This window comes from Rhea pennata, chromosome 3 (assembly GCF_028389875.1).
Source record: "Rhea pennata isolate bPtePen1 chromosome 3, bPtePen1.pri, whole genome shotgun sequence".
Lineage (NCBI taxonomy): Eukaryota > Metazoa > Chordata > Aves > Rheiformes > Rheidae > Rhea > Rhea pennata.
The window spans coordinates 12344910-12371803 of record NC_084665.1 but is presented as its reverse complement, the minus strand read 5'-3'; the positions used below and the strand labels follow the sequence as shown (position 1 = coordinate 12371803).

At 39.1% G+C, this 26894-nt stretch overlaps 1 protein-coding gene across 5 annotated transcripts in view; it reads right to left on the bottom strand.

Moving 5' to 3' along the window:
- Positions 1 to 6862: 6862 nt before the first annotated feature.
- DISP1 (dispatched RND transporter family member 1) overlaps positions 6863 to 26894 on the bottom strand; it is an 87260-nt gene continuing 67228 nt past the window's right edge. For all 5 annotated transcript variants that reach the window (XM_062571570.1, XM_062571572.1, XM_062571571.1 and 2 more), the window contains 6 exons: positions 22126 to 22155; positions 19367 to 19490; positions 17881 to 18008; positions 17354 to 17451; positions 15222 to 15319; positions 6863 to 10504 (listed from right to left, as the gene is read on the bottom strand). In XM_062571570.1, the coding sequence (XP_062427554.1) occupies positions 6863 to 10504; positions 15222 to 15319; positions 17354 to 17451; positions 17881 to 18008; positions 19367 to 19490; positions 22126 to 22155 (4120 nt within the window). The remainder of the gene's footprint in view (positions 10505 to 15221; positions 15320 to 17353; positions 17452 to 17880; positions 18009 to 19366; positions 19491 to 22125; positions 22156 to 26894) is intronic.

Sequence of the window (26894 nt, the reverse complement as noted above, 5' to 3'; positions counted from 1 at the left end):
ATCCAGAAAATAGCTGTTTTCCTCCTAGTAAGCCACCGTAATCCTAGCATTTTTTTAATTTTATTTTGCTTAATGCTTCCTGACTTATTTTTTTCCAAGCTCTTTGCTCAATATGTTTTAAACACAGTGAAGCAATGCGACACAAAAGAAGAGGCGTATCTGTGATAAGTCAGCACCTATCACGTAAGCTACAAAATTCATAATGCTTCAGAACAGGGACTCATCTCCGTCCTTCCATGTGAAGATTATGCTCTACGAATGCTACACCAAATAAAACACCTCCAAACTATGTAACTACCTACCAGTTAAGTACTCACGCTAAGGTCAGTGTAACACAGCAGTCTTTATCATCTGCCATAGTTAGTGGTATAATATTGCTGTGATTTGTTAACAAGCTGACATATTTTATCCCCTAAATCTAAGTTTCTCTAATAAGAAAGGATCAAAGCGATTATGCTGCACAAGACATATTTCAAAACCTGAAGATAAATGGAAATCAACACAAGGAGAGGAAGAACTTGTGTGTGTTATTTTATCCATACATTGTTATCTTTAGTGTACATTAACGTCAAAATGAGCTACATTTATCGCATGAAAAAGATGCAACAGATTCAGTATTATGTCCAAAAAGAAAAATCAAGCCATCAGGGCATTTAAGAAAAGATCGAAATTTTAGGGTCACATGAGACAAATCCCTAATTAAGTGCACAGGAAAGAAGAAAGGGGCGGTGAGGGTGTTGGACAGCTTTGCTGCTACGATTGCCTTAAATTTAAGTTTTGTCAGATTGAAAAGAACATATTTTGGGGGAAAAAGTCTGATGCTCAGCCGTATCGTATCAGATCTCTTGGAAAAGATAAGGGCAATAGCATAATATATCATATTTGTATTTCTGTATTGAAAAGTGAAAAATCTAACCACGTATGGCAGGATGGCAGCGACACAGCTCTCCGCCCAAGCACTGCCAAGCCCCCTCTTCACGTACCGTGAGTTTGCATGCTGTTGTTCGCATGCTTGTGTTTGTTTTGGGGGTTTGAGCTTTTTGATTTTTTTTTTTTAAGAGGTGGATGTCATTTTTCCTAGAACAGATAAAAACATTGCAGGGAAGCAGCTGGATGTTGCTTTTACTTACATTGTGCTAGCAAAGAGTGTATGCTCGGTTTAGTCCCCAAACCACTGAAGTTAATTAAAAGAGGTGCTGATCTTGCCCGTTTTTGTTCATTTTGCACAGCCTGGATTCTGAGGACATCCATGTGCTTTTGCACATTAGCATCTCTTTCTGAAAATGGATTTAGGGCCAGACACTCAAGTGCACTCAGGAGCTTTTATGACAGCCCAAACCCAGCAGTTGTGATTCCTCTCTAATGCCAACAGAGCTCCGGAGCCTCCAGTTCACTTACCTGATTTATACCATGAAAGTGAGAGGTGAATTATGGCCCCAGCATGCAACGTATAGAAGTTTCTATGGAAAACACAGAACTTCACCTGTTCATGAAGGGAAGAAGAGGTGGCTGAGAAGGTTATTGCCCGCCTCCGCCATCCCCACCCCAGTCTCCCCAGGCTGCAGATACCCGGCAGCTTCTCAGGGAGCCCCAAATGCTGCAGTTTACCACAAAGTGGTTTCAGGGGAGCTGCTGCTGGCGTTGGGCAGACAACTGGAGGTGCTGCCCGGTCGGTCACCTGAAGCCAAGCTGTCCTCACTTGTCATTCAGTGTCCAGGAAATGACTTCTAATACACTGGAATCCAGCAGCAATTTTGGTACCTCATCTGGCTAAAGATTTAAATTATAACATTCCCCGTTATTGACTACTCTTTGAAAAACATTCTTGTATGCAAAAGATATGGCTTAGGGCAAATTTTCAAGGCTGTGACATTTCGGAGCTCAAGTTTTTACTTTAATCATAGTCTGTTCTGAGGATCAGGCCACTGTAATGTAGCCACTATAATTACAATTAAGGGTTAATAATAATCTGCTCCTTTCCTCAGCCATGGAGAAACACGCTAGAACTGCTACTAAGAAAAATTTACAGACAATTTCTGGTCAAGTCTTTACATGGGTTTAAGAGAGTTTGTTTAGGCCCCAAAACGAAAACATCCCTCTGCTGTAAAGACTCATTGCTGGAAGAGTTCAGTTTCTAACACTACAATCATTGTGGCCAGCCCACAGCAAGGGAACAAACGTTATTCCTGCTGCTTCAAAGACAGATCAGCACCTCTTTTAATTAACTTCAGTGGTTTGGGGACTAAACCGAGCATACACTCTTTGCTAGCACAATGTAAGTAAAAGCAACATCCAGCTGCTTCCCTGCAATGTTTTTATCTGTTCTAGGAAAAATGACATCCATCTCTTAAAAAAAAAAAAAATCAAAAAGCTCAAACCCCCAAAACAAACACAAGTAGGACATATTGCCTTTAATCCGTTTCAGGAATCAACTAAAAATTAGGTGGCTCCCAAAAATACTTGAGTCTATGTAACTTCCTGAAGCAGCAAGCTTAGAAAAAATACCCAGAACACAAGCTACCAAATAAAGGCAAACGACAAAGTAAGAGTCCTCAGGGCATAAAACCACTTAGCGTTCACTAGTTACAACACACTAGTACCTTAAAAACTGCAGTCAGCGCCAGGGCTCTGCCGGAGCTGCACGTGATCTATCTTACGGGCTCTCCAGACCTCAGAGATCTTCCGCGGGCAAAGCGAGCGGAGAGATGAGAGCCACGAAGAGGCGGAACGACGGATGCCGAACGGATACGATGCACGGAGGGAACAACTGAGGGACAATAAATTGGCGTGGAAAGAAAGCGAGGGTAGTTTTGTAATACCGGTACTGAATTCAAGTTCAGGAGTCTGTGGAGATCTGTTATGCGCAAAAAAGCTCTCACCTTTCTTGCACGCCTCTCTCTTACTTATATAGACTGATTATTTATTTATTTAGGTAAAGGCAAGCATGGTTTCACACTGCGGGAAAACGCAGTGCTTAGCACTATGGTGTCCCAACTTACCTTCATAAATCAAATGCTAGATGTATAGGTACTTCAGATATTATTAGTAGAAGTAAAATTTAATATAGCTTGCCAGCACGTGGAAAAAATTTAAGTTCCAATTCAATGAAGTCAGTATGATTTTGGCCTGAATCAGCCATCTGCTACCGATATTAAATAGTATAACATTCTCAATATAAATAGAATACATTCAATTTTTATCAAGTCTGGCATTTCTTACAGTACTAAAATTTTGTCATTTGTCAACCTCTATTTTTAGACCTCTCTTGGACTGGAGTCTGAGCTCCACCTGGTAAAATCAGAGGTGCTCCAAACCCAAAGCATTTCAAAGGAATACTTCCATGTTAGTTAATAAAGAACAAATTATAACTGATTGCAGGTGATAGCGAAAGGACAGATTTTAATTTTCTTTTTGAAAATATAAACTACGAAATATTAGCTTAAAAACTATGGGTAGTATGGGTAGCAACTTTCTGTTGCTGTACCAGCTACCTATCAATCTACCAACGCATTATATGAGGTAGCAGCATGACGTTTAGAGCAGTTATATATTGAGCGTGGCATAATATTCGAAAAGGCTTACTGTAAATCAGCGTATCTTCTTTTTGTTAAGCTAATCGCTGTGTTACTCACATTATAAATACGAATGCAATCTGAAAAACACAGAGCCTAAGGACAACACAGTCAACTAACATTGCCTAGCACGTTAGATACATGGTTTTTTCAGGGTTTAAGTGAATCTGAAAGGGATAGGCTCAGCTGCAAGTCCCACTCCCAGGAAGATTCTGGTTCATGCAGGTTACTGTTGGAGTAAGCGTGCTAGCAACTTAGGAGACACAAGCAGATCCCTGTCCTCCTACGTGAAGTCTCTCAGAGAAAGAGATATTAAAGACTCGTTATACGCACGAGTTATAACCGAGTCTTCCCTATAACTGTGTTGTCTTCCTAGGGCTCTCCTTCAGCCTTCGTGCAGAGCAGTTTCCAAGCAGCCTGCCCAAAGCTGTAAGCTCCCCGGGGCGGTTCATCCGCAGAAGCGGAGGCCCAGGTCTGCTGAGCCCAAGGAGCGAGCGGCAGGGCCCTTGCTGCCCGGGCCGCAGGCTGCAAGGGCTGCTCCACGCTCAGCCAGCTCGCGACGCGCACGTCCCGGTTCACGAAGCGACGGCGACGCGAGGAAGGGCCTCAGCTAATGGCAGTGACAGTATCGTAAGCCGAAGACCTCCCCCGGGGACTTGGCAACCGCTGGCCGCCCTCTCGAGAGACGTCTCAGTAGGATGTAATGGTCTTTGCTAAGTTTTCCGGGAGCGGAAAAGGATCCCACATCTCCCCACGTGCTCCTCGCAGCCTACAAAAACTCAACATATTAATATTTAGCTCAGCTCTCACTCATGCCCTGGGGGCCTCACTAGCCTCCAGCCACCAAGTCTTCTTCTCGTCCACTCTCCAGGAGTCTCGTATTGCTTTGGATTTTGCAGTCCAAGCATGCAGCTACTTATGCACATCCGTTTGGTGCCACGCACACAAATACTAAACGTGCTCTTTCAGCGGCTGCCGTGCGTCCAGCTAAGTGACTCGGCAGGAACAGAGAGGCTGGCAGGGAGGCAACGGCAAAGTCGCAAATGGCAAACGCAACAGCAGTATCGTCCGCTCGCCAAGTACGTTAGCTCATTTTAATCTTTTCTAAGTGTACGTTACATCACAGCTCCTTATCTGCCCCAGGATTTTTTTTACTGTATCAGCCTTTCTTAAAAACATATAAATCATACTGAAAACACAATACTAATCTTTATCACTTACCTCACCGTTATTTAATAAGCAGCAGGAGGGAGTTCCCTTCTGCAGAACGCCGTGGGGAAAAGCTGGCTTTGAGCTAACTCCGGTTTCGAGCTCACCGGTGCTCTTGAGCTGTGCGGCCGTGTCAGCCAGGGACCTCCAAAAGGCCCGCGTCCGCCCGCGGTGCAGCCGAGCATCACACGCCGCTTTGGCAAGGCCGGGCTAGAGGTCAGCTAAGCTGTCGTGATCTCGACTTTAGCTCTGGCTTATCGTCTAAAAATTTATTTCCTAGCGCGTTACGTCCACCCCTCACAGAAATTACACTGTGGCATGTATAGTGGTTAGAAAGAAAGCTGGTTAGCACCACACGGCAACAGCCCAATGTATTTCTTACCCCCTTTATTTCGATTACTAGCATGGCCAATACTAGTTCTTTATGATTCCTGGCCTCTACAGTGCACAGAAAATCTTTGTATTACTCTCATTATAGACATTTAGAAGGAATGTAGCTCTAAATTGAGTTTTGAGTTTTAAAAGTTTTATTGAAAATTAATTTTTAGTAAAAATGAGTTTTGTTTTATAGCCAAGAGAAAACAGGACTCCTCTTAAGCCATGTAAAATCACTTCAGTTTTTCTGTAAAGTTCAACCTCTTATTCTGCTCCAGTCACTGGGGTACGTAAGCACGGACATCACCACCCCTGAGACAAACCAAACTGGTTTGACATACGAAACTGATCTTCTACGTCCCTTTGATAGGAAAATTAGAGCAGAAAAAGCTAAGCTTTTCCTACAGTCAGTCATAACACGCCAAGTACAGGACAGCAAACTGTTCTTCGAAATGTATCTTACGTTACCTAAGGAAAGTAAATCAACATCACTGATACAACCAAACTATCACTAGAAGAGCGATTCAGCATTAGATTACATATCAATTACGATAAATTATATATCCACATCTCGAATCCACCTTCTCTGCATCACGACACCAGCAAGTGTCTCCATGACCAAATCGTACCTATCGAGAAAATCATTTCGTCACATAAATACAATATCTAAAATCCAGTTTCTCATTTAAATGATTTAACTTGTAACTATATTTTTGGATCTTCTATGGGTAAGCAAAAACCCTGAACATGACATTTTAATTTTAATAAAGCCCCATTTGAGCTTTCTGAATCAACTGCATCCCATATTACTGGCAGTAAGTTTAGAACGCGTGCTATGCTTTTTTTTTGCAACTGCTTTACTTCTAATTTTCACATTTATGGAAAAATGCAATAGGAAAATGTAGTATTGGAAGGCACTTCATTCCTGACTCGATAAACTCCTGACTTTGTATACATACATACGTATAAACATCATATAAAAAAATTGTACGTTTCTTGTCTTCACATGCAGTAAATAACTTTCACTTACCATAGTTTCTTCTTGCAGTCTCTTGTACTTAAGGGTAAGCTATACAGTAACTGCCAGGAAGGGCAGTTTAAAATGTTTTACTGTACTATATATACAGATATATAACAATGGCAGTGCAAGCGCTGCTGACCTCTACAGAGCTATTCTTCAGATTTTGTTAGGATTAGTAGTTAAATATATTCTCAAAACACAGTACACCGCAGAGCTGGTCTTCCAGACAACCCTGAACTAGGGCACTCCAGCTGATCCATGGTGTGCACCACGGTCTCAACAGGAGCCTGCCAAGGCAGCAGAGGAGCGGGGTAAGAGATGTGGCCACCATCCTCTACCCCAAATGTTACGAGTCTCACATGCCCTGGCTTCAGAAAAGGGGGAGTTTCTTCATATTACTTTATTTCTTGAGATGGCTTATAAGAAAAATTCAAACTCAAGTGCCCTGAGGCAAAAACTAAATTAAGTATAATCCATCTTCCGAGTTACAGCAAAAAACATTCTGGACAGTATCAGGTTTCACTACATGTAATGGCTTCATGAAAAGTATAAATGTTACCGTTCTATAAAATACATTTTTCATTCCAAAAGGAAAATTATAATTCATATTTAATCAGGACCTTACTCATTAGTTTTTAAATGTACTTTTAAAAGAAAGACACAAGATTGCCAAATTAAAGATTTATTATAGCGTTTTTATTAACAAACTTTCATTGGAAAGTTCTGGGCGCATTAACAGAGGAGGCACATTGGCTTCGATGTTTGGCATTTGACAGGCAACAGAATTGCACTTCACTGTTAAAGCCTTGCTACAACAGTGTGAATTTTCATGGCAACCTTCATAGTGAGCCTCTCTCCCCGACCTACTCAGCAGGTGTTTCTGATCATTTTGGTCAGCCTTCAAAACCTGCTCATTCTCCAACGAATGCTGATGGGTTTTGCTCTCAGCTTTCTTCTTCTGCTTTGACATAGAGGCTTGCTTGCTTTCAACCCCGTTTACTTCCGTACCACACTTTCCATCACATTTGTCCTTCTGACAGAGTCCCTTTTGGTTAGTTGATACACTGTTCTCACATTCAGAGCAATGCATCATTAGAGGCCCTGCATTTCGGCAGAGAAATTGCGAGGAGCTCATCACTTCCGGAAGAGTTTTTATGTTTTCCTCCGGGTTTTGATGACCACATGAATCTGTCCTATTTACTCTTTGATGTGCCTGAAACTGTTGTACTGACTGGAAGAAAAAATTTTTAGGCAGAGAGTTCTGTGTCATCGTTCTTTTGAGCCTTTCTTGAAGGCAACCGCAGCGGAGGACGTGCTGGACTGGGCGCACATACCCTTCTGGAGCCTGCTGCAAAGCATTCACGGGAGCCGCAACGTTTTGGAGCTGTACTGCTCCAGCTGAAGGAGAGCACTGGTAACAGAAGGTATCACTTAACTGTTGACATGAGTGCGGGCTCCACTTCACTGCTACCTGCTTATATGCATCAGGACAGCTACAATGTCTGTTTGGAGAGAAAAGTGGGCATACGGTACGTTGGTCAACAGATGATTGTAACACAGCTGAACCAGCAACTTTTTGAATGCTTTTATTCACTTCACTGTTATATGCTGAATGCATAGGCATACACGTGTTTTGGGGCCTGCTACTGAAGAGTTCAGAGCAGATATGTGTTTCCTCATAAGTCACTTTCTCTGCAGGGTTACAGTTACTGGTTTGGGATGCCAGAGGCTCCAGCTCATAGCGCTCATGCTCCATTTCTGGTTTTTGATTTCTGGAGTCCAGCTGGTATTTGCTAACTGAATGTGATTTATTTTGTCCTCTGCTTCCCTGTCCTCCTGAAAACGTCTGAGAGAAGGCATTGCATTGCAGTTTTTTTGGTAGTGGAATCTGGCCACAAGTGCCCTGGGGCCCAAGGCAGCGGCACATGCACTGGAAGAAGAATGTTGCAAAAGCCCAACTAATGCACATTATAAGCATCATAAAGGTGCCAAGCTGCGTGTAGGCCAGCACTGTAGAAGGCATCATCATCGCTCCAGCTACAAACGTGGTCAATGCAGCCATTGCAATAGCAGAACCCATACGGCTTAAAGAAAAGATGACTTTTCCTTCTCGGTCAGGATCAGGGGCTAAGCGATAAGCCACTCCATAGTGAACAGCAAAGTCTACAGATAAGCCGACAGCCACAGAAATAGTGACAGATTCTAACACATTTAGCTCCCATCCAAGAAGAACCAGAGAACCTACGGTGACAAAAATAGTTCCAGCTATTGAAACGATTGCATAAAGGCTTATAATTATGTTCCAAGTTGTAAGAAGCATTACACTAAACGCAACAGCAACTGAAAGACCCATGGCAATCAGAGTACCATCAGACAGGCTGTCCTGAAGATCATAAAATTCTAAATTACTCACAAACCAGCCATTGCTGAGACCCTCGGGAGCAGAACTAAGCTCATTTGAAATCCAGGAGTCCACCTCTTTGTAGAACTGATGCATTTTCTCATAAGCAAGTGTGAAGAGGTAGGTGCTCTGGAACTCCAACACCACTGCCCGAATAGTGTCATTTAGGTCAAAGCGAGGCCCTGGGGTTTTGCTATCTAAATGGTACCCTGTGCTTCTTTCTAACTCCATTATAGCTCTCTTGATACATAATTCAAAAACTTCTTGCTTGTATGGAAAGCTCCAGTGGCTGCAGCAAGGGTAAAGAGATGGCTCATCGCAGTCCTGATTTTCCATCCACTGCTTAAATGTTTCGATAAAGCAGCTCGTGAAGTCTTGTTCTTCAGTCTGATGATAAAATGTTTGATTTCTTAACTTCTGACAGAAACGTAAAATCCAAACCTGTGAAGCTGGGCTAGCAATATTAAAACTACTATCCAGCTGCAACTTTCCTTTACTTTTAGGGTTTAAAGGGTCACCATTATCTTCAGGTATGACACCCCAGATAACCGTAATTGGCATGTGGAGTTCCTCTCCATGGTGGACACGTTCAAACATAAAAAGCTTTTTGTATTCTGCATCATATCGTTCAAACGGGTGAGAAGACCTAAATACCTGAAACTCAGAGAGCTCCAACGATGGCAATTTCATCTTTGGATTTACACACACAATATATGCTCCACCTATTGTTAAGGCAAGAAACCAGAAAAGCCAAATGTATCGAAATTTGATAACAATGCACGGCAAAACTTTTTCAAAAAATATCCTGGATGCTTCTGAGACTGCAAAAATAACCTTGTGGAACATTTGGCACAATACTGTCCAGCAGTTTTTGTTGTTGTATACCCTCTGCTGAGATTTTTTAAAGCAACTGAAAATATTGAGAAGGTATCGTTCATGTAATACAACTACGGCAGGTAGCCACGTAACCATCAAAACGTAATTCACCAATATGGCAGTGCCAGCGTAAACACCAAAACATCTGATTGCTGTGATATTGCTGACATAATTAGCATAGAAGGCAGCCGCGGTGGTGAAACTGGTGACAAACATGGAAAGAGCAGCATGCTGCAATGTGATGCTTACTGTCTCAGAAGTTCCAGCATGAGGTTTATCAAACTTTGTGTAGTTCCAAACATCACATAAGACAAAAGCATCATCTGCTCCAATTCCAACAAGAATAATTAATGCAGTGAGATTCATAAATGGAAAAAACTCAAAATTAAATACTACCCGATAGAGAAAATAAGAAACAATCAAGGAGCTAATTATTGCAAACATAGTCATCAGCGTGATAAACATGGACTTCGTGTATACACACATAACTAACAGAACAATTACAATGGCTATGGCAGGATACACGGTATCCATCAACAGGTAATCTTGAAACAAACTATGTTTTATTCCAAACTCAATCCCGGTGATGGTTGTTACACCATCAGAAGAGTTCCAGTTCTCAAAGTTATCCAGGTAAATATTCATCATGCTTTCTCCTTTCTCAGTCGGAGAGAAGAGCATGCTGTATTTTAAAGCTGGTAGGACATAGTCAGCTGTCTTTGGGCTTAGAAAATCCTTGTCCACTAGGTAGTGGAGGATCTGGTAAACAGCATTGTACTTTGTACATTTACGAGGCACATTTGTACACTTGAGCTGGTCCTTCCTTTTGGCATTCATGTCCCAGCAGTCCGGTCCCAAGGTCCCATTGTAGTAGTATTTGGCACACGTGCGAAGCAGCTTTAGGGTGTGAGAGACATCTCGTTCTACAACTTTTTGACATGATGACCTGTTGTTTAAAATGGCAATATAGTTGCCCAGCGTCCAGCTAGGACAGCACGAAGCAGCAGTGGCTCTCTGGCAGAGATCACCAAATTGGGAATGAGATCTGATCTGTATAAAGACAGGCAAGGCAAAAATCCATTTTAAAGCAAGAGTCTGAATGGTATTTTGAAATTAGAAACATTCACACACAGAAAATTTAAGTGTGATGAAAATTGAGCTTACAGTCATTTTATGTTAATATTTTAAACTCTTATTTCCACAGACAGTGTTTGATCTGCATCGCATTACTTATACCAGGCTAAATCAGCAGTAACTCTACTGAACTGTCACAGCAGCACAAAATTGGCAAAGTGGTAAGAATATCGCACTGCAGCAATTCTAGTCTACTGTTTGTAGATGCACCGAGTTCTCTTCCCGACTGAAGATTGTTTCTCTCCTCTACTATCTCATACCATAGTCCTGAAAATAAACAGCCAGTCATACATTAGAGGAGTCTCCTTCTGCTTGAAATCACACGCGGAAGTTTCTAGGAGAGGCAGGGATTCACCATCCGGAAAGAAGGGACGTGACAGCTTTACAGCAACGACTTCCATCATCTGGGCTCTCTTCCAGAGGCTCCGACTTCGTGAGCCTCTGTCGCTCTCATACACATCTCCCGAAATACCGAGCCTCCCCCAGGGCGCCGCACGTCCCCGCCTGAGCCAGCAGCTCCCGCACAGGAGAGTCGGATGCAGCCCAAAGCCGCCCAGCCTGAGCCCCGGGGCGCAGAGAGCGCCCACGCCTCGGGGCGCTGCGCCCACCCCCGGGACGTCCCGACGGCCATCCCAGCGGGAGGAAAGGAGCGGGAGAAAATCCTGCGGCAGCAAGAACCTTAGCCGGTATTTTAGTTTAGAAATCCCCTTAGCCAAACGAGCGTTAATCCTTATGTGCATACTCTTCTTTAAGACAGTTCTAGATTTAGGTGAAGCCAGTAAGAATACGACTTAGCTAAATCACCATCAGGTACTTTTAAGCAAAATTGACTGTGTCTATAAAATACAATTGAATCTCTTAGCTAACAAGGTTAGAGCATGGAAATCTGCTCTAGTGCATAAGACCCATGAACTTGATAGGGCACAGGGAATTTAAGTCTTAAAAACTTCATATGTATGCTGCTAAACAAAACTTCTGGCTTGTTATATATATCATGTGAGAATTAACCTTTCAAATATTTAGGCATATGTAAAATTTCAGTCTATTAATCAAGTTATATGCAATAAGCACATATTAATAAAGTTACATTAATAACCTATGTCCTTACGGGTTTTTAAGACCTGGCCCCTAAATCATTGTCCATGCATACTTCAGATCAGCTAGATTTAATAAAAACTTTGCATTTTTTTTTAGCAAAATTGCACAGGTTTATTATTAGCAGTCATTTATAATGCAGACAAAAAAAAAGTACTTGGGGAATCTCCTGACAGTTATAAAAGCTTTAATATGGACTTAATTTTGTCAGCCAGTTTCTGAACAAGAACAAACTGACATTCCAAAAAACAGGATAATTCACATTTGATTGTTTCCAGATAAAAACACTCACACATGCAAACTCAGGAAAAACTGAACAACCTACTAAATAAAAGGAAGCACTGCAACAGCATATCTGTATTTTTCATGGCACATCTCCAGGTTTATCCTAGGAGGATATAATAGGCAAACCCTTGGGTCAGGCAGGCAAATGGGGAGGAAAGGACTGTATTGTCTCCTCTGCGTATTCAAGTTCAAAGCGACACAAGGAGTTTATCTGGTATTCTTCAGTACTTGCCGCAGGCTATGGACATTCATTGGTAAAGTAACTGTTGCCAAAACGCAACATGAGCAGCCAGCTGAAACTTAGAAGTTAAAATATAAAATGTATTTGGGGATAACATTAAAACACTATGTAAAATGTTAATATATTGTAGTGTTGGGCCCTCTTTCCTGGTGAACCAAAGGTATGGCCAGAGCCATCCTGCTGTTGCCAGACTGGGTCTGCCACTGGCAGCCTTTTTCTTAATTTCAGGACAACTAAAGAAACAAAGCTGTGCATCCTGTGCACATGCTGTATCTGTAGCCAGATCTCCTTGCCAAATGGATCTGTGCAGCGACAGAGAAGCACAAACACACATTTTGGGGGCAGCAGACTGGGAAAATCATTTACAGTCTTTGAAGTTTATAAAATGACTGTTTTTGGTTTATAGAGAAAACACCCTGTGATTAACACGTGAAAGAAAGGACTCTTCTTATCCAAGTAATTAAAAATTAGAACACCTCCTATAGCTATTTTGTATACAATGTTTCCATGAAGATTACAGGTTTACCATGTGCTGAGCAGCTGCAAGATGAAGCCCCTAAATGTTAGTAAAACATATAGTTAAATAGTTACAAGCAGATGGGAATGCAATTAACACACAGGGGATTTACTTATAGCTCATATTTAAGTAAATAGTTCGTGTAGAAATCCTACTCATCATTAGAAAAATATATAAACCCTAAGGTTCATACTTCCAGAAAATGTAGTGTCTGATTTTCCTGTCTTTTAATATGGGAAGTTTCACCACGTATTTAATCAGAAGGAGAGTTGTGCCCCTGAACAAGCATGAATTCAACAACAAAGAAATAGCAGCAGCCAGAGCAGAGTCTGCAAGACCAGAAGGTCACTGAAGTCATTTATTTCTTCTGATAGCTACAGGGTAAGCTAGCATCCTTTCTAGAGACTGGATGTTAGCAGAAGAACACAGCATTCAGAAGTGGGGCATATCTCAGCGCTTCACGGGATCTAAAAGGCGTTCGAACTTAGAAACGCCGTATGTAAGTAATAACAAGTGTTTTTTAAATTTTAATGAAAAAAGCTTCAGCTTTTTCTGTCCTGCTCTGTTATGGTGCCTGATTATTATTATATTCTTAAGTAATGCCCTAAGTTACAAAAAGGATCAGTGGAAACATTATCTGCAATAAATATTCTTTATAAATATTGACAGCTCTGGGTGCAGCTGAAGTAGCCAACATTTCGGTTTCTCAAGTGTTCTTATTTGAAAGGAAGAGGTACTTTTGTGGAGTTGAGATGGATGGTGCTTGTTCTTTAAAACAGTTTCCTCTCGAGCGATTTCATCACTCTTTGGTTTTGCAAAGTGGTAGTTGAAATAATGCTTTATTACAAAAGCATACACGTGTACATACATATAGGGCAAAAAAAGATGAAATCCTCGGGGGTAATACAATCATTACAAAAATTATCCTTCAGAGGTAATAACTGATTTTATTTTGTTATACAAAAATATTTTTCTTTGTTTATGCTGAATTGCTTTACAATGATCTATAATATGTGAAATTTACCTTCCTCACCTGTACCTGTAGCAGTTTAATCCCATGAACATGCGCACAGATGAGCACCTCCTACTTAACTCGCCTAATTCTTCCCCTTGCAAAAGGTTATTAGACTAAATACTGCATTTTGCTCTCCTGGTTCATTTTGATTTAAAGACATACGGGGTAAGCACATGAGCCCTTCTGCTAGTGCAAGATTCTCCGGTGGGGAAACGAGGACCAATGTGTGACCGTGTGAGGACAACAACCACTTACAGCAAAAGAGCCCAGTCAGAACAAATTCTGTGTCAACAGACTTAGAGGGAGGTTCATCACACAGTTCTTCACTGCAGCTCGAAATTTTAAGCAAACAAATGCCAGTGGTTAGGGAAAAGAGTTTGCGAATTTGTCTGAAAGGCAACAGTAAAACAAATATAACAAACGTTCCTCATGAAATAAATGTGCTGTATTTACGATGTTAATCATTTACGACAATTTTGGTTTTGGAGGAGGAAAAATATGTTTCTTATCAGGAAATCAATGGCTCATTATTAACACACAAAAACATACTGCATAATTAATTTCCACATGAGGTCAACAGGACACAAAAAATAGTTGCCTAGTAATTCAAAGAACAAAATTTTCAGCAAGTCACAAGCTTGTAGTTTTAGAAATGTGCTACCTGAACACCTAATTTATTTTAGCCTGTGTTAGTTAACACCTATTAGTTGAAATCAGACATCAATTTTAACAGTGTGCTTAACTGTCTTCTAATATATGCAGAAAAAGCTGTAATAGCCCAAGGCTGGCTATTACACTGGTCATTTTGGCTATGCAAGGTACCAAGAGTAAGTAAAGCCATATCTGTATTGTCCAAGGAAAATTACAGCTGAGCCAGATGGACAAGGCCAAAATGTCTTCTTTCATTTTCTCAATTTAACATAAAAACTCTTAGATTATCACAAGCCAGATCTAATTAATTGTGCTTTTCATCTAGATACTGTATCTATGTTTCTTTGACATCCAGCTGCTAATTTATCATCTTTTGACTTCATAAATCTAAAGATCCACTGGCTCCCAGAAAAGACTGCATGTACTGTGAAGACGTAACCAGTTCAGCTGACGCAGAAAAAGCAAGGAAAACAAGTATTTTCTGGGAAGCATGAACAAAAATCCAGGAAATAATATTTTAAGAGGAAGCACACAGCAAAAGTTAAGTTCCTTCAATCATTCTGTACTGAAACTTTTGAATCAACCCTAGCCTGTTCTATTCTGGATTCTAGATAGCATTAGCAGCAAAACGCAAAGAAATTCCTGTGTGTAATAAGACTGTACAAACTGAAAGCTGTTTGTTAACGCTTTGCATGCAGACTGACCATCAACAAGGATGTGGACAATGTGAAATGCTCTCATACACTATCAGATTGTAATGGGCAGCAAAAACAAATTCTGAAATACATACTTCATACCTGTGTATTAAACAAAGACCATCTTTACTTACCCTTAAGTTATCTACATTGCACATTGACTTAATTGCATTCAAATTCCATAAATTTTCTCCCTCTGTTGAAGTAAATACCACTCGTGAATACCGATCACCTGAAATTATAGTAGGAGAGTTTATGGATTATTCAGCTATGCCTGGTATCAAAGACTGAAGCAAAATCCCACCATTCAAATGATACAGATGGAATCTTTTTCAGATCATGGGAATCATCTCCTTTTCAAGATGATCTCTTTATCTTCAAGATTCAGTCCACATGAAAGCTTCAGTTTCCTTAAAGTGCTTATAGTAAATACAGCATCTTAAATATTATATACCTCTTAGAAGTTCTACTGACTTCTGTCCAAGCAAACTATCTTCTGAAATATGACAAACATGAAAATCAGAAGATCTAATCAGCAGATTATGAAATTCTTGGCACAGTATAATGGCAGCATGTAGATAACAGTAATCAAAGGCTGATTCAGTAAGACATTTGGGAATATAAATAATAATTATAAAGATGTTTCTACAAGAATGTTTTTGCTTCAGAAGTGAATGACTGCAGTAGAAATTGTTGCAATATCCTTGAGGCCATTTTAAAAGAATTCTACAGTTTAGATACACACACAGCTTAAATTACAAACTGAATCACATTTATTAGGAGACAGCTTTTAGGAAGAAAATTATTACTTAGCAGCAGCAAGATCATCATGCACAGCTAAACACATACACACTAATCTATACCCACTAATCTATGGCACTGTGTAGCACAATACGAAATTTTGGGTTAAAGAAACATTATTAAGTTTACAATGTTTCAAATACCAAAAGACTGAATTTTTCCTTCTGCTGTGAATTGGCAGAATTGCTGCCTCTCAGAGAACTGTGATCAAAAGACTAAGGGGCTAGTGCTTTAAGATATTTGACTGTGCTTTAGGATTAGGGAAGCTGAAATTTGCTGATCCTGGAGCATACCAGGGAAGACAAATACTGGTCAACAGGAAATAAACTGTTTTCTTTCTATAATGTGCTGGCAAACCTTCCTATAGAAGCATAATTCTGTCCTGACTGCTATGACTGAGACTGTGCAGAAACAGTAGGGGAAAGAAAAAAAATGAGACTTAAAATATAAAAAAGAGTGGGCAGAGTAAGAGCAGTTAATTCTGCTTCAAGCTGTGGTTAATGCTCAGTAGAGTTTCTAGTACATTTGCTCATCCTTAGGAGAGGTCTCATTAGTCTAATTCAGTTCTACTTATAGGAGCAGAATTGATCATGCTGTGCACTTCCTCTCACTTATACTAGATGCAAGACGTTACTATAATTGAAAAAAAATCAAAAATCTATTTGTTATCTCTGTTTTTTCTTGGTTATTGCTCTCTCAGATAAAGTAACGTAACCAAACAATTACACAATTACGTTTTCATGTTGTAATCAGTGTTCATATATTGAAGCAGCAGGTCATATACTAATGTAGCAGCAAAAACCCCAAGTTTAAAACTATTCCATGAAATAAAGGTAAGATCTACGCTAACGCACGCTCTCTGCCAGAATAGGACCTATCAAAGTTGTCTTTGCAATACGTCTTCTTGGTCAAAATAATCTCTTTACTTGAAACTAAACATCTTCACAGGCACAGGCCTTTGGTTTTTAAGATTTTTTTTTGTTAAAAAAAAAAAAAAAAAGAACTAAATCCTAGGCAGGATGTGACCTGTAGATGTCTTTTAGAAAAGAGTATCATAAAAACATAAAGAGGAAAAGTACTTTAGTTTAGGTATTTTTAGATTTGTGTTGATGGCACAGATAAAACACTTCTTTCCTAAGCTGAATTAGGTGCAACTTCTATAGGTATATAAAGAGACTGCTTTTACAATGATCAGTATTAACAACTCATAAAAAGTTTAAAGGAATGGAACTACTTAAAGAAAGGACTTCAAGGAAGTACCATTGCTTCCTAAGACACACCAATAGAATGCAATTTTTTAATTTGATTTCTTCAAAGGCTTCTGCAGACAAAAAGAAGGTACTTATTATGAATATACCAAATAAGAAATATTTTCCTAATATTAAAGCATACAACATGAGGAAGAGTTCAGAAATCATCACACTGGCAAACTTTTTAGGCTTCTTGATATCATTTCTCCACTTACTTGGAATATCGCAGAAAAAGGTATCTTTGTGGAAGTTCCAATCTGCTTGCCTCTTCTCTCTTTCATAGTGATCATCTGACCATCTGTCATCCTGATGACTAACACAGGATAAATAGTTTTACTTTTCTTAAGCAAAGACATCATTAAAAGGAGTACCCAAGCTAGTCACACCTCTTCATAACTCTTGCATTAGAAAAATATATATTTTTTTGCCAGTGTGACTTCAGTATTCAAGAACTGAAATATTCATTAGTTTTTTCTTCTTTTAGAGACTTCAAAGGAAATTACATTGAGTCTACTACTGAAAAATCCTCATAATTCAAAGAGAAAACAAAAATGCCAAGATATTTTAAACAGCTTGTGATGGGAAAAATCTAATTCCATATGAAAGGCCTTATCAGAGGATTAGATTCAGTGTTCGTCGAAATCATTGGCACTGTATACATTGAGTTCAGAGGATACCGGAGCAAGCCTCTTTTAAGCAATAAAAACAATAAACGAAGTTAATTTTGAATACAAATTCTTACCTTTTAGCCTGCTCATCTGCATATTTGAAAGGATAGTTTGCCAGTGTTGCTTTGTACCCTGTATTTTTGACCATGTTATTCCACGTGACCAGTCTCTGCCCTATTGCAGTCCCTCTTGGTTCAAAACCCTAAGGGAGAAAATTATGAAATTCCAGTAATACATTTCATTCTTTAGTTTTAATGGGAAAGTGGAAACATGATCAAAGTAATAGACAGTTTTCATGATGAATCATAGTTACTCCAGGCATCTACATTTAAGGTAAAGCGCTTTATGACAGGGCAGTTGGACAAAGTAATGACCAACTGTATGGACTATCAAGGAATTAAGAATTCTTGTGCCTACTATTTACCTCCTTGACAAATTATGATTATTTAATCTTTGACAATGTTTGATACATTAGTTTTCAGAACAAGGATGCTCTAGATTGTCCTCTTCTGTATCTTAATTATCACTCTTTACTGATTAAATATGATTTTAAAATCCTGAAGTATATCTTTTTAGTTCTCCAAGAAAAAGCCAATATTATAATAATTTTAAAAGAGACTTTTAACCATAATTTGAGTAACTGTTGACTGTGTCAAGAAATATCCTTTACTGCACATTGCATATATACAGTACTGTGTCATAACTTATAGGAATGGTATATTTACATTTGCGGACAATAACAAAACATAATTTCTTCCAAAAGCATTCTGAAAGTTTCTCATGGGTAATACAGCTCAAGAAAAATAAGAAATGAGCTTATTATTTAAGGGAATCTGATAAAGATTACTTTCAGCTTTCAATATGGATATGATTTCATCCCCAGAAGGCTCTTAGAATCCCCTTTCCTTTAAAAAAATCCTGGCACTTACTTTTTGAAACTTGATTTAGAACGTATGGTCTGTGTTGTACTGCGCCTATTATCTATAACCACGATGAATTTACATTGTTCAATGTATAGAAGTTCTGTTGTAAGACGCATGAGATCTGAATGCAGAAAACCGTAACTTGAACTAGTGCACAACACTGATGTGCAATTGCTTTTTTATATCATCTTTAGCTAGCTATGGTAACATCAAATTGTATTTTTATTTTTTTTTTAATTAGAGGAATTACCAGGCTCTTAAATCCAATTTCTTTCATGGATTCATCATATAACACTTACTTCTCTATGCTTACTATTAATGGACTCTCTCTGGAAATTGATTACAAAGCAGATCCATAGTAAGAAAAATCTTCAGGTTTTGATAGTAAAAAGATAAACACGCCAATTCAATTTTTAGATCCCAAATACAGTAGGCTGCACTGTAGACTTTAGACAGAGATGTCCACTAAACTGAGGTATGTCAAGAGTCAGGGGTTTTGTCCAGGCAGACTTGAATTTAAAAGGAATTTTAACAATTTTACAGCACTGTACTTACATTCACCATTTACTCGTATCACTGAAAAACCAGCACACCAAAAATACTCATTTCACAGTACATGTGACTAGTATTTACCTACCAGCAATGGATCAGAGAAGTCTGGAAGATCTGGCACCAATATCCCAACCAGAGCACACACCACTATCAGCACAGTGCACATGCCCAGCACCACCACGGGCCAGTCGGCTATCAGTGCCGCATAGCTGCGGGGAAAGGAGCAGAGGAAAAGGCGTCAGAGAAACAAAGCTCATACACCGAAGGAGTCCACGTCCCTCTCCAAGCAAAGAGCCTCACTGAATGATGGACCTACTTTCTTCGTTTTCTTTCCATGAAATTAAGCTAAATGTCATATGTGGATGTAGGAAAGATTTGGAAATCACATTTATTTCTACTACCATTTTGTTAAGCAAATCAGAAAATAAACAAAAAAAACCCCACTTTCAAATTTTCTCCCTACAGAAACTTTCTACTCTCATGAGAAGCCCTTCATATCAGACTAGTACTACTGTTTTTTTCAGGATTCTGACAAAAATGTAGGTTTTAGCCTATATTTTTTTTCTGTTGACAGAACTATGACTAACTATGGGTTACTGAAATAAGTGTTTTTGCTGTATGTGTTCTGTAATGAAAACTGCCGTGACTATCATTTATATAAAAACAAATTGACACTAAAAATGCACGCGCGAACTGAAAAGGTTGTTTAAGACCAAAGATGAATTATTGATATTAATACTTCTCCCATAACTTTAATTTTTGGTATAAATATTATCCATGCTCAGAAATCACTAGAAAACAAGTGTTTGCTAAAAGCTTAATGATAGAAAACATCGTAGTTTCTTTTTTGAAAGCATCAGCTTTTTAAGAAAAATACCGTACTTAAAAGAGGAAAATCCATTTTAAAGTAGAACTTATAACGCAAAAATTTCCTCTATATTTAAAACTATCATATATTTAAAACTATTTAAAACTTACTGAAAAGCTATATTCTAATAATACATAAAATCTGTTGTAAATTCAAAGGTGAAGGTGAAGCAACATGATGCATAAACTAACAGCATTAGTTACTTAGTCTTCTGGAACAACGTATATTCTCAGCTTTTAACTCTCTCTTCCAAATTGTCAGAATGCAAAGTTTATGCACAAATCTAATTTTTGTAATTTGCATAAGATACTTTTATTGTTGTTAAATTGGAAAAAAGTAGCAGAAAATGCCCAAATCTTAATTTCTTTATGATTTTTCTACTCCTGAAATCATAGCGCTTATGTTTCAAGGGCAACACTGTCTGATCTTAGGAGCAAGGAGAGTACAGAAAGTCCACAAAGTTTACATAGTATTTTAAAAGATAATTATACAATATGAATCATCCTACACTGTTAGTGTCTGAACACACTAAATATTGATCAAGATTCCTACTCTACTTCCTCCTCAACTTACATGCAGTGTAACATGAAAATAAATTTATAGCAGAGTGCACTCTGCACTTATTTCTATGTCTTAAAGATTGTTGTTCTTTTTCAACCTCAGACAACCCATTTCCTAATCACAGTTACAGAAATTAGGCAGAAATTGTCTGTCCTCCTCCCGCCCAGAGGAGACCTAACAGCTACAGCCAGCTCCTCACTCCAGCAACACCTTCCCATTTTTCGATCCGTAAAATCGACACCCTGTTGCTGACTTTCTGCAGCGTGTGGTGCCAGGTACTGTCTAGAGGTCTAAGCACAGCTTTAGGAGCAAGAAAGTCCAAAGCAATGGATGCACCTCAATTTCTCGTTAGGTAAATGTGGAATAATTTTCACATTCTCACACAAGAAGTTACGAACCTTAACTAACTGAAGCTTGAAAAGTGATCTGACATGTTAGTTATTATTAAGGTGAATCACAAAGAGGCAGTTTGCCAGGTGAGCAACTGTCCAAAGTAGGAGTGAAGGGAAGTAGATGACCTAACAGAATTTCCCTTTCTAGAGGATGTTTTTCCCTTTCGTATAAACACCAATTGCTAGATCGATTGGCTACGACAGACATTTGCTCTGAAGTCATAAAAATTATACCTAAAAATTTATTTTCCTTTTCATCACCACTGCAGGATTTACCCCTTTGACATGTTGCCTATGTAATTCCATTCTCAGTTGAGCAGCTCGTAAATTGGTTAAATTCTTTATTCGCTACCTATAAAATAAACTATGTCCTAGATAAACTGCTTAAATGTTAATAAGCCACAAACAGGAGACAGTAATTGTGCCTTTACATCTGTAAAATTCTCCTGTTTCTTATATCACATGCTCAGATAAGCAAAGATGACCTAAACCAGAACACCAAACTAGACGAACCACAGTACACAAATTTTATTTGTCTGAGTATCATTTGGTGCTGGAGGATTCTGGTTCGAACCAAGTTGCCTACAGATAGCCTATACCTCAACTGACTGTAAGTAATGAGAAAGATGGAAGTTGTAAGCAAGTAATGAGAAAGATGGAAATTATTTTATTTTTCTTGCATTAAGAAGCCTTAATGTATTTAGCTATTTTTTATTTTCTCTATGAAAAGTAAGCCACTGCCCTGCCTACTCCTTTCCACAGTCATTTGCGGACCCGCAGTACATCAAATTTTCTAAACCTCTTTGAGCTACCTAATGCTATTTGCCTCCACTGCTTTGGCAGTTCCAGAAATTCATTATCCACTGTGTAAGATACACTTAAAAAAAATCTAATTAATTGCCTACTATTTTCACCAAACATCTCTTATATTTTGTACTGTATGGAGAATAACAGTTTAGCCTTCACCTTATTCACTGCCTTCATGATTTTGTAAACCTCACATGTGACAGTAATATACCTTACCTTTTTGGTAACTTGAATGGTCTGGCTGGTCTGGAAAAAAAGAAAAGTGTAATTGAAAATATATGAAACATACATGCATATACCAATTTGTTTAATTCTTCTCCTTCATAAATATATGATCTTTTACTTCTTATCCATGAATATATATTATTTTAAAAGGCATACAATCATATTCAACTGAGTCTCTGCAAACAAGTAATTCAGCAAATAATTATAGCTACAAAGGCAGCTGGATTTTCAAAAGCAGAATTTCGAGGCAGCTGATTTTCAGGATTACTCTTTGAGAGGCTTTTCAAGTTTTCAATAAGAGAGCAAATAAACTAACAGTATAAAAATTCAGTACTTTAAAAATCACGGCAAAGTTTGCATTTGATGGGAAAGGACAACCAAAACACCATCTTCCAGCTCTGCAGTTCATGAACCTTCTTAATCGCTGCTGTAGTTCCATCACAGAAAGTAACTTTGGCCCTAATTCTCTCTTTCCATAATTATGAAAATAGAATGACAAAAAGTACCCATATGTAATACCTTTTCTATGTGACTTTTTGTCATTTATTTAAAATTTAATACAAATAATATTACTTTGATGGATAAGAGAAAGCAAACCCACATGCAAATTATTCATATCTGCTGCCGGTCAGCAAGCACTTCATTTTGTTAGTTACTGGATCCTTAAGTTTCATATAGACTTCTCTTTAAAAGGAGACAGGGAAAAAAAAAGAAATCCTAATTCCCATAAATAACCTGTAAGTCCTTTTATGAACTTCCTCTCTGTGAACGTGACATACAATCATTCTGAAGATGTAACCAAACCATAGCTTCAGGTAAGTTATGAACTTACCTAAAGTTCATATGTGAACTCATTTTACTTTTACCATCAAGGTTGTATCTAACGCTCTTTCTTTAAAAACATAAAAAACAATGAATTAAGAAGCAGCTCCTTGCGTAAAATAGATCACTTAATATTTCCGCACTGAGGTTTCCAAAAGAGTAAAGATTTGCATGTTTTCACACCACATAACAGCTCAAACATTGGAGTATTCGAAAATTTTCATAAAAATTTAAAGATTAATTCACTGCTCAAGAATGAGGTTGACTGTCCTTTGAAGAATGAGATTCACCACACCACAGGGAAATCCTAGTCCACGGGGGTGAAACACGCCGGCATATTCATCTCAAGGTAGTTGCAACCATGCCCATACCAGGTAGCAGTTCTGCTTAGACTACGCTATTTCTGAATCAGAAAGTTGCTTTGGCAAAGGGGAAATAATCCATATAAAACGAACCTCAGAAAGTCAATACTCTGCTACACCAAAAAAAGGTACAATTTAATGTAAAACAGGTCTTACCACAGCAATAGACCACTTGAGACATATATTCAAAGCATTGCTAACTAGTATGATTGCAAAGGGGGTGACAAAAGAATGAGTATAATTGACAGCCTGGCATAACAAAAATGTGAACTTTCCTATTAGCACTTTCATCAGAGGAGAGGATGGAAGGAAAATATAAACTAGAAAAGCTAAAAACTGCTGCTAAACTGTCTTTTACTCCTCATCCTCACTCACAGCATGTCTCACCTGATACAACACGACTATAAATATTATAGAACATTTCCTCAAGAAATATAAAGCCAACATAGGTATTTTCTCAAGAAATATAAAGTTAATCTAACTGTGACAATAAATTTAAGATTTCTAAGAAAGTAAAACTCTCTCAGCTGTATTTAACTGCTGTCTAGAAATGCTCTGAACGGAGCTGCTAACTGGGGCACGAAAGCAGGAGCCAGCAGTAGTAAAAACTGCTAATAGCAGCCACGAGAAAGCTGCAGAAAGGGAAGAGAAAGGCAGAACACCTGATCTTTAGTTGCAGTAACTCGAAGATTGAGGAAGCACACAGACGTAAAACCGACTGCAGGAATGGTTCTGCAGTAGCCTGCCCGAGGCTGCAACGGCGTCGCGTGCGCCCTCGGGGACCTCCCGCCTTCCCGCCGACAGCCTCCACCGCTAACCCAACTCACCTCAACTCAGGCTCCCTCGGAAGATGGGAAACTGCCTACCAGAGCCAGAAGCGACTGAATTTGCAAGTGGAGTGAGTATATACAGGACTGTATACGAAGAGAAATACTTAAACAGATGAGCCTCTCACGCATTAAAGCGTCACCAAAGAATACAGAAATAGTTGCTTCGCCTAAATACTAGAACCAGGTACAGCCCCAGCGATGAGCACAACCTACGAACCTGTGCATCCACGCCTGTATGGAAAAGGGAATAAAGACACGAACTGAGCCAGAGAACAGATTTTTGTGATTGCAGCGCACATCTTTGTGTTTACGGGTCAGAAAAAAATGGATTCACAACATTTATTCTTAACACAGAGATGAATTTCTAGCTTTTTTTTCTGTAAACATCTACATTTATGTATAAGCTCAGGCTCTTTTGAAAATGAGTCCTCCCTGGGTCGTAGCAGGCTTTACCACCATGAACAATAATACCACGTAATTTTTTGGCACAACCAACAACCTTCCAAGGACATTAGCTGGCATAGGCTGTTTTAATTCAGGTTTATACTTACTTGTAAAAGTTTATATGACAACTCAGGTTTATGCTGGCAGATAAAATTGCTTCGCTTGTATTTGGACTTTTAATCAATTTTAGTACCTGCTTTTACAACAAAGTTAATCTACAAGGTTGAAAAACTAAGCGACCGATTTAATGGAGAGTTAACCCCCACGGAGACAGTATTTTCCTGCGTGCGTGCCAGGGCGCTGCTATTCCCAGCGCCCCACGGCAGGCCGTGTCCGGGGCTCCGCAGAGGGGGAGTCTGGCTCATCCCGACGCTACCGCTACGCAATGCCCCGGGCACCCGAGCTCGCTCGGCCAGCGAGACGGAGCCGCCGAGCCGTCAGAGGGCCGAAGAAGCAGGCGCGGGGAGGGAGCGCCGGCGCGGGCACGTCTCCGGGCGCCTTCCCGTGCTGCCCCCGCTTCCACGGCTCTCCCAGCCCCTTCTCCGTAGCTTGCTTAGTAAATGCGTGTTTTGAATCAGTCTTTTCATCCGAGACTGATCATATTTTCATTATGTCCCTGTAATTATACAGCAAAAAAAAAAAAAAAAAAAAAAAAGTTTTCCCAGTCAAACTTACAACTTGTTTTAGACAGAACTTTCCAAACATAACCCTGCCTTGTCCGGTGTATAAAACAGGGACAAGGATCCCTACAGAGCCACTCCTCAGCCCCCTTCTTTCCCATCAGAACCAAACTACATTTCCCTCCGTTCCCTCCACCTGCAAAATTAATTCAGTGCTGAACAAATGACGATGATTAAGTTCTTCAAAGTTAGGGAGGGTTAAAGGCCACACCTGCTATCAAACTGTTTTGTTTCGAAAAGCACGCACAAAAAACCCCCGCGCACACCAAAATGAATCCCAGCAGTGTAACCAATCCCTTGCAGCTGTTGTGATGACTCTATTATATCAGTCAATAGGAAAAGTTATCCCTGAAAACTATGCCCCAGAATTCTTTAGTTATGCTCTAACACACAGAAATGCATAGCAAAGCCAGGTCGTTCCTGCTTAATTAATTAATGCTGCTCGGTCTAATTTTTGAATTATTGTACTTTCATTTAGTCAGTTTAAATAACATCACGAACGCCTAAGAGAAAGGCAAGACAAAAAAGAAAAATCCTCATCAGTTTACACGGGAAAAAAAGGTAAATTCCATAAATTACCTCAAGAAAAAAAATTAAAGCATGCTATCCTATCAGAAAGCCTGGGACAGAGCTCAAGTTGATCTGTGTATTAAATTATTAGTTTGATCACAAGTTTGACATCAGAAAGTAGCATCCCATTTGTCTGCGATGAGACTAACAAAGCCAGGTTATTGCAAAACTACAGTCACTGATAAAATATCCAATACACATGACGCCAAAGACTGAAACTGGAAGGTGAAATAAAAGCATTGGCTGTACTTCACAACATTTACTGCAAGCCTCAGCTCCTATTCTACAGACGCTTTTCTTCATTCTGACCTTCCTAATGGCTAGTTCGGACTGAGCACCATACAGTTAGGACCACATAACGAAAAGAAATATATATCGAACGAAGAATGAAACAGAGGTTCTTTAACATGAGATTCATTTGGTTGTCTCACATCCTTCAATTCTACATGGTGAAAAAGAGTAGTGGTGTTTCTAAAAAGTGTTGCTGTAATATCGAGGTTTACCATAGGAAATAACAGCAACAAGAATGACAGATTAGAGCACCCGTTTGGACTATTACGGCTCTAATATCCAGCCTAAACAATCACCTGACCTCAGCTTTTCTACTAACGTTCTGAACAGTTGGGAAACACAATATATTTTCACTTTTGTATTCATTTTCATGTATTTTTATTAGTAAATACGAAAATACTATTGCTTTAGATGTTTTTCAACTTGAGAAGAAGAATGGTACTAGAAGTCTAGTTTCCTTAAGTAAACTATGTCATGCTCTTCCATCACAGTATGCATTCCAGTTCTCAGTACAGTCAAAATTTCCATATTTTTCTCATGAAAAGGGACTGGCATGATTATAACAGAGAGGCCAGTTTAGCCCTAATTTCAAGCATAGTAATGAAAAACAAGCTCTTGAAAAACAAAAGTATTATTACATCTAGTTCCATAATCTTCACATTACCTGGACATTACTTGACCCAAAGCAATGTTTCTTGAGCATGTTCCTCAGCATAGAACTGTTCCAAATTAAATGCTTAATAATAAAGCTACAGTTGGTT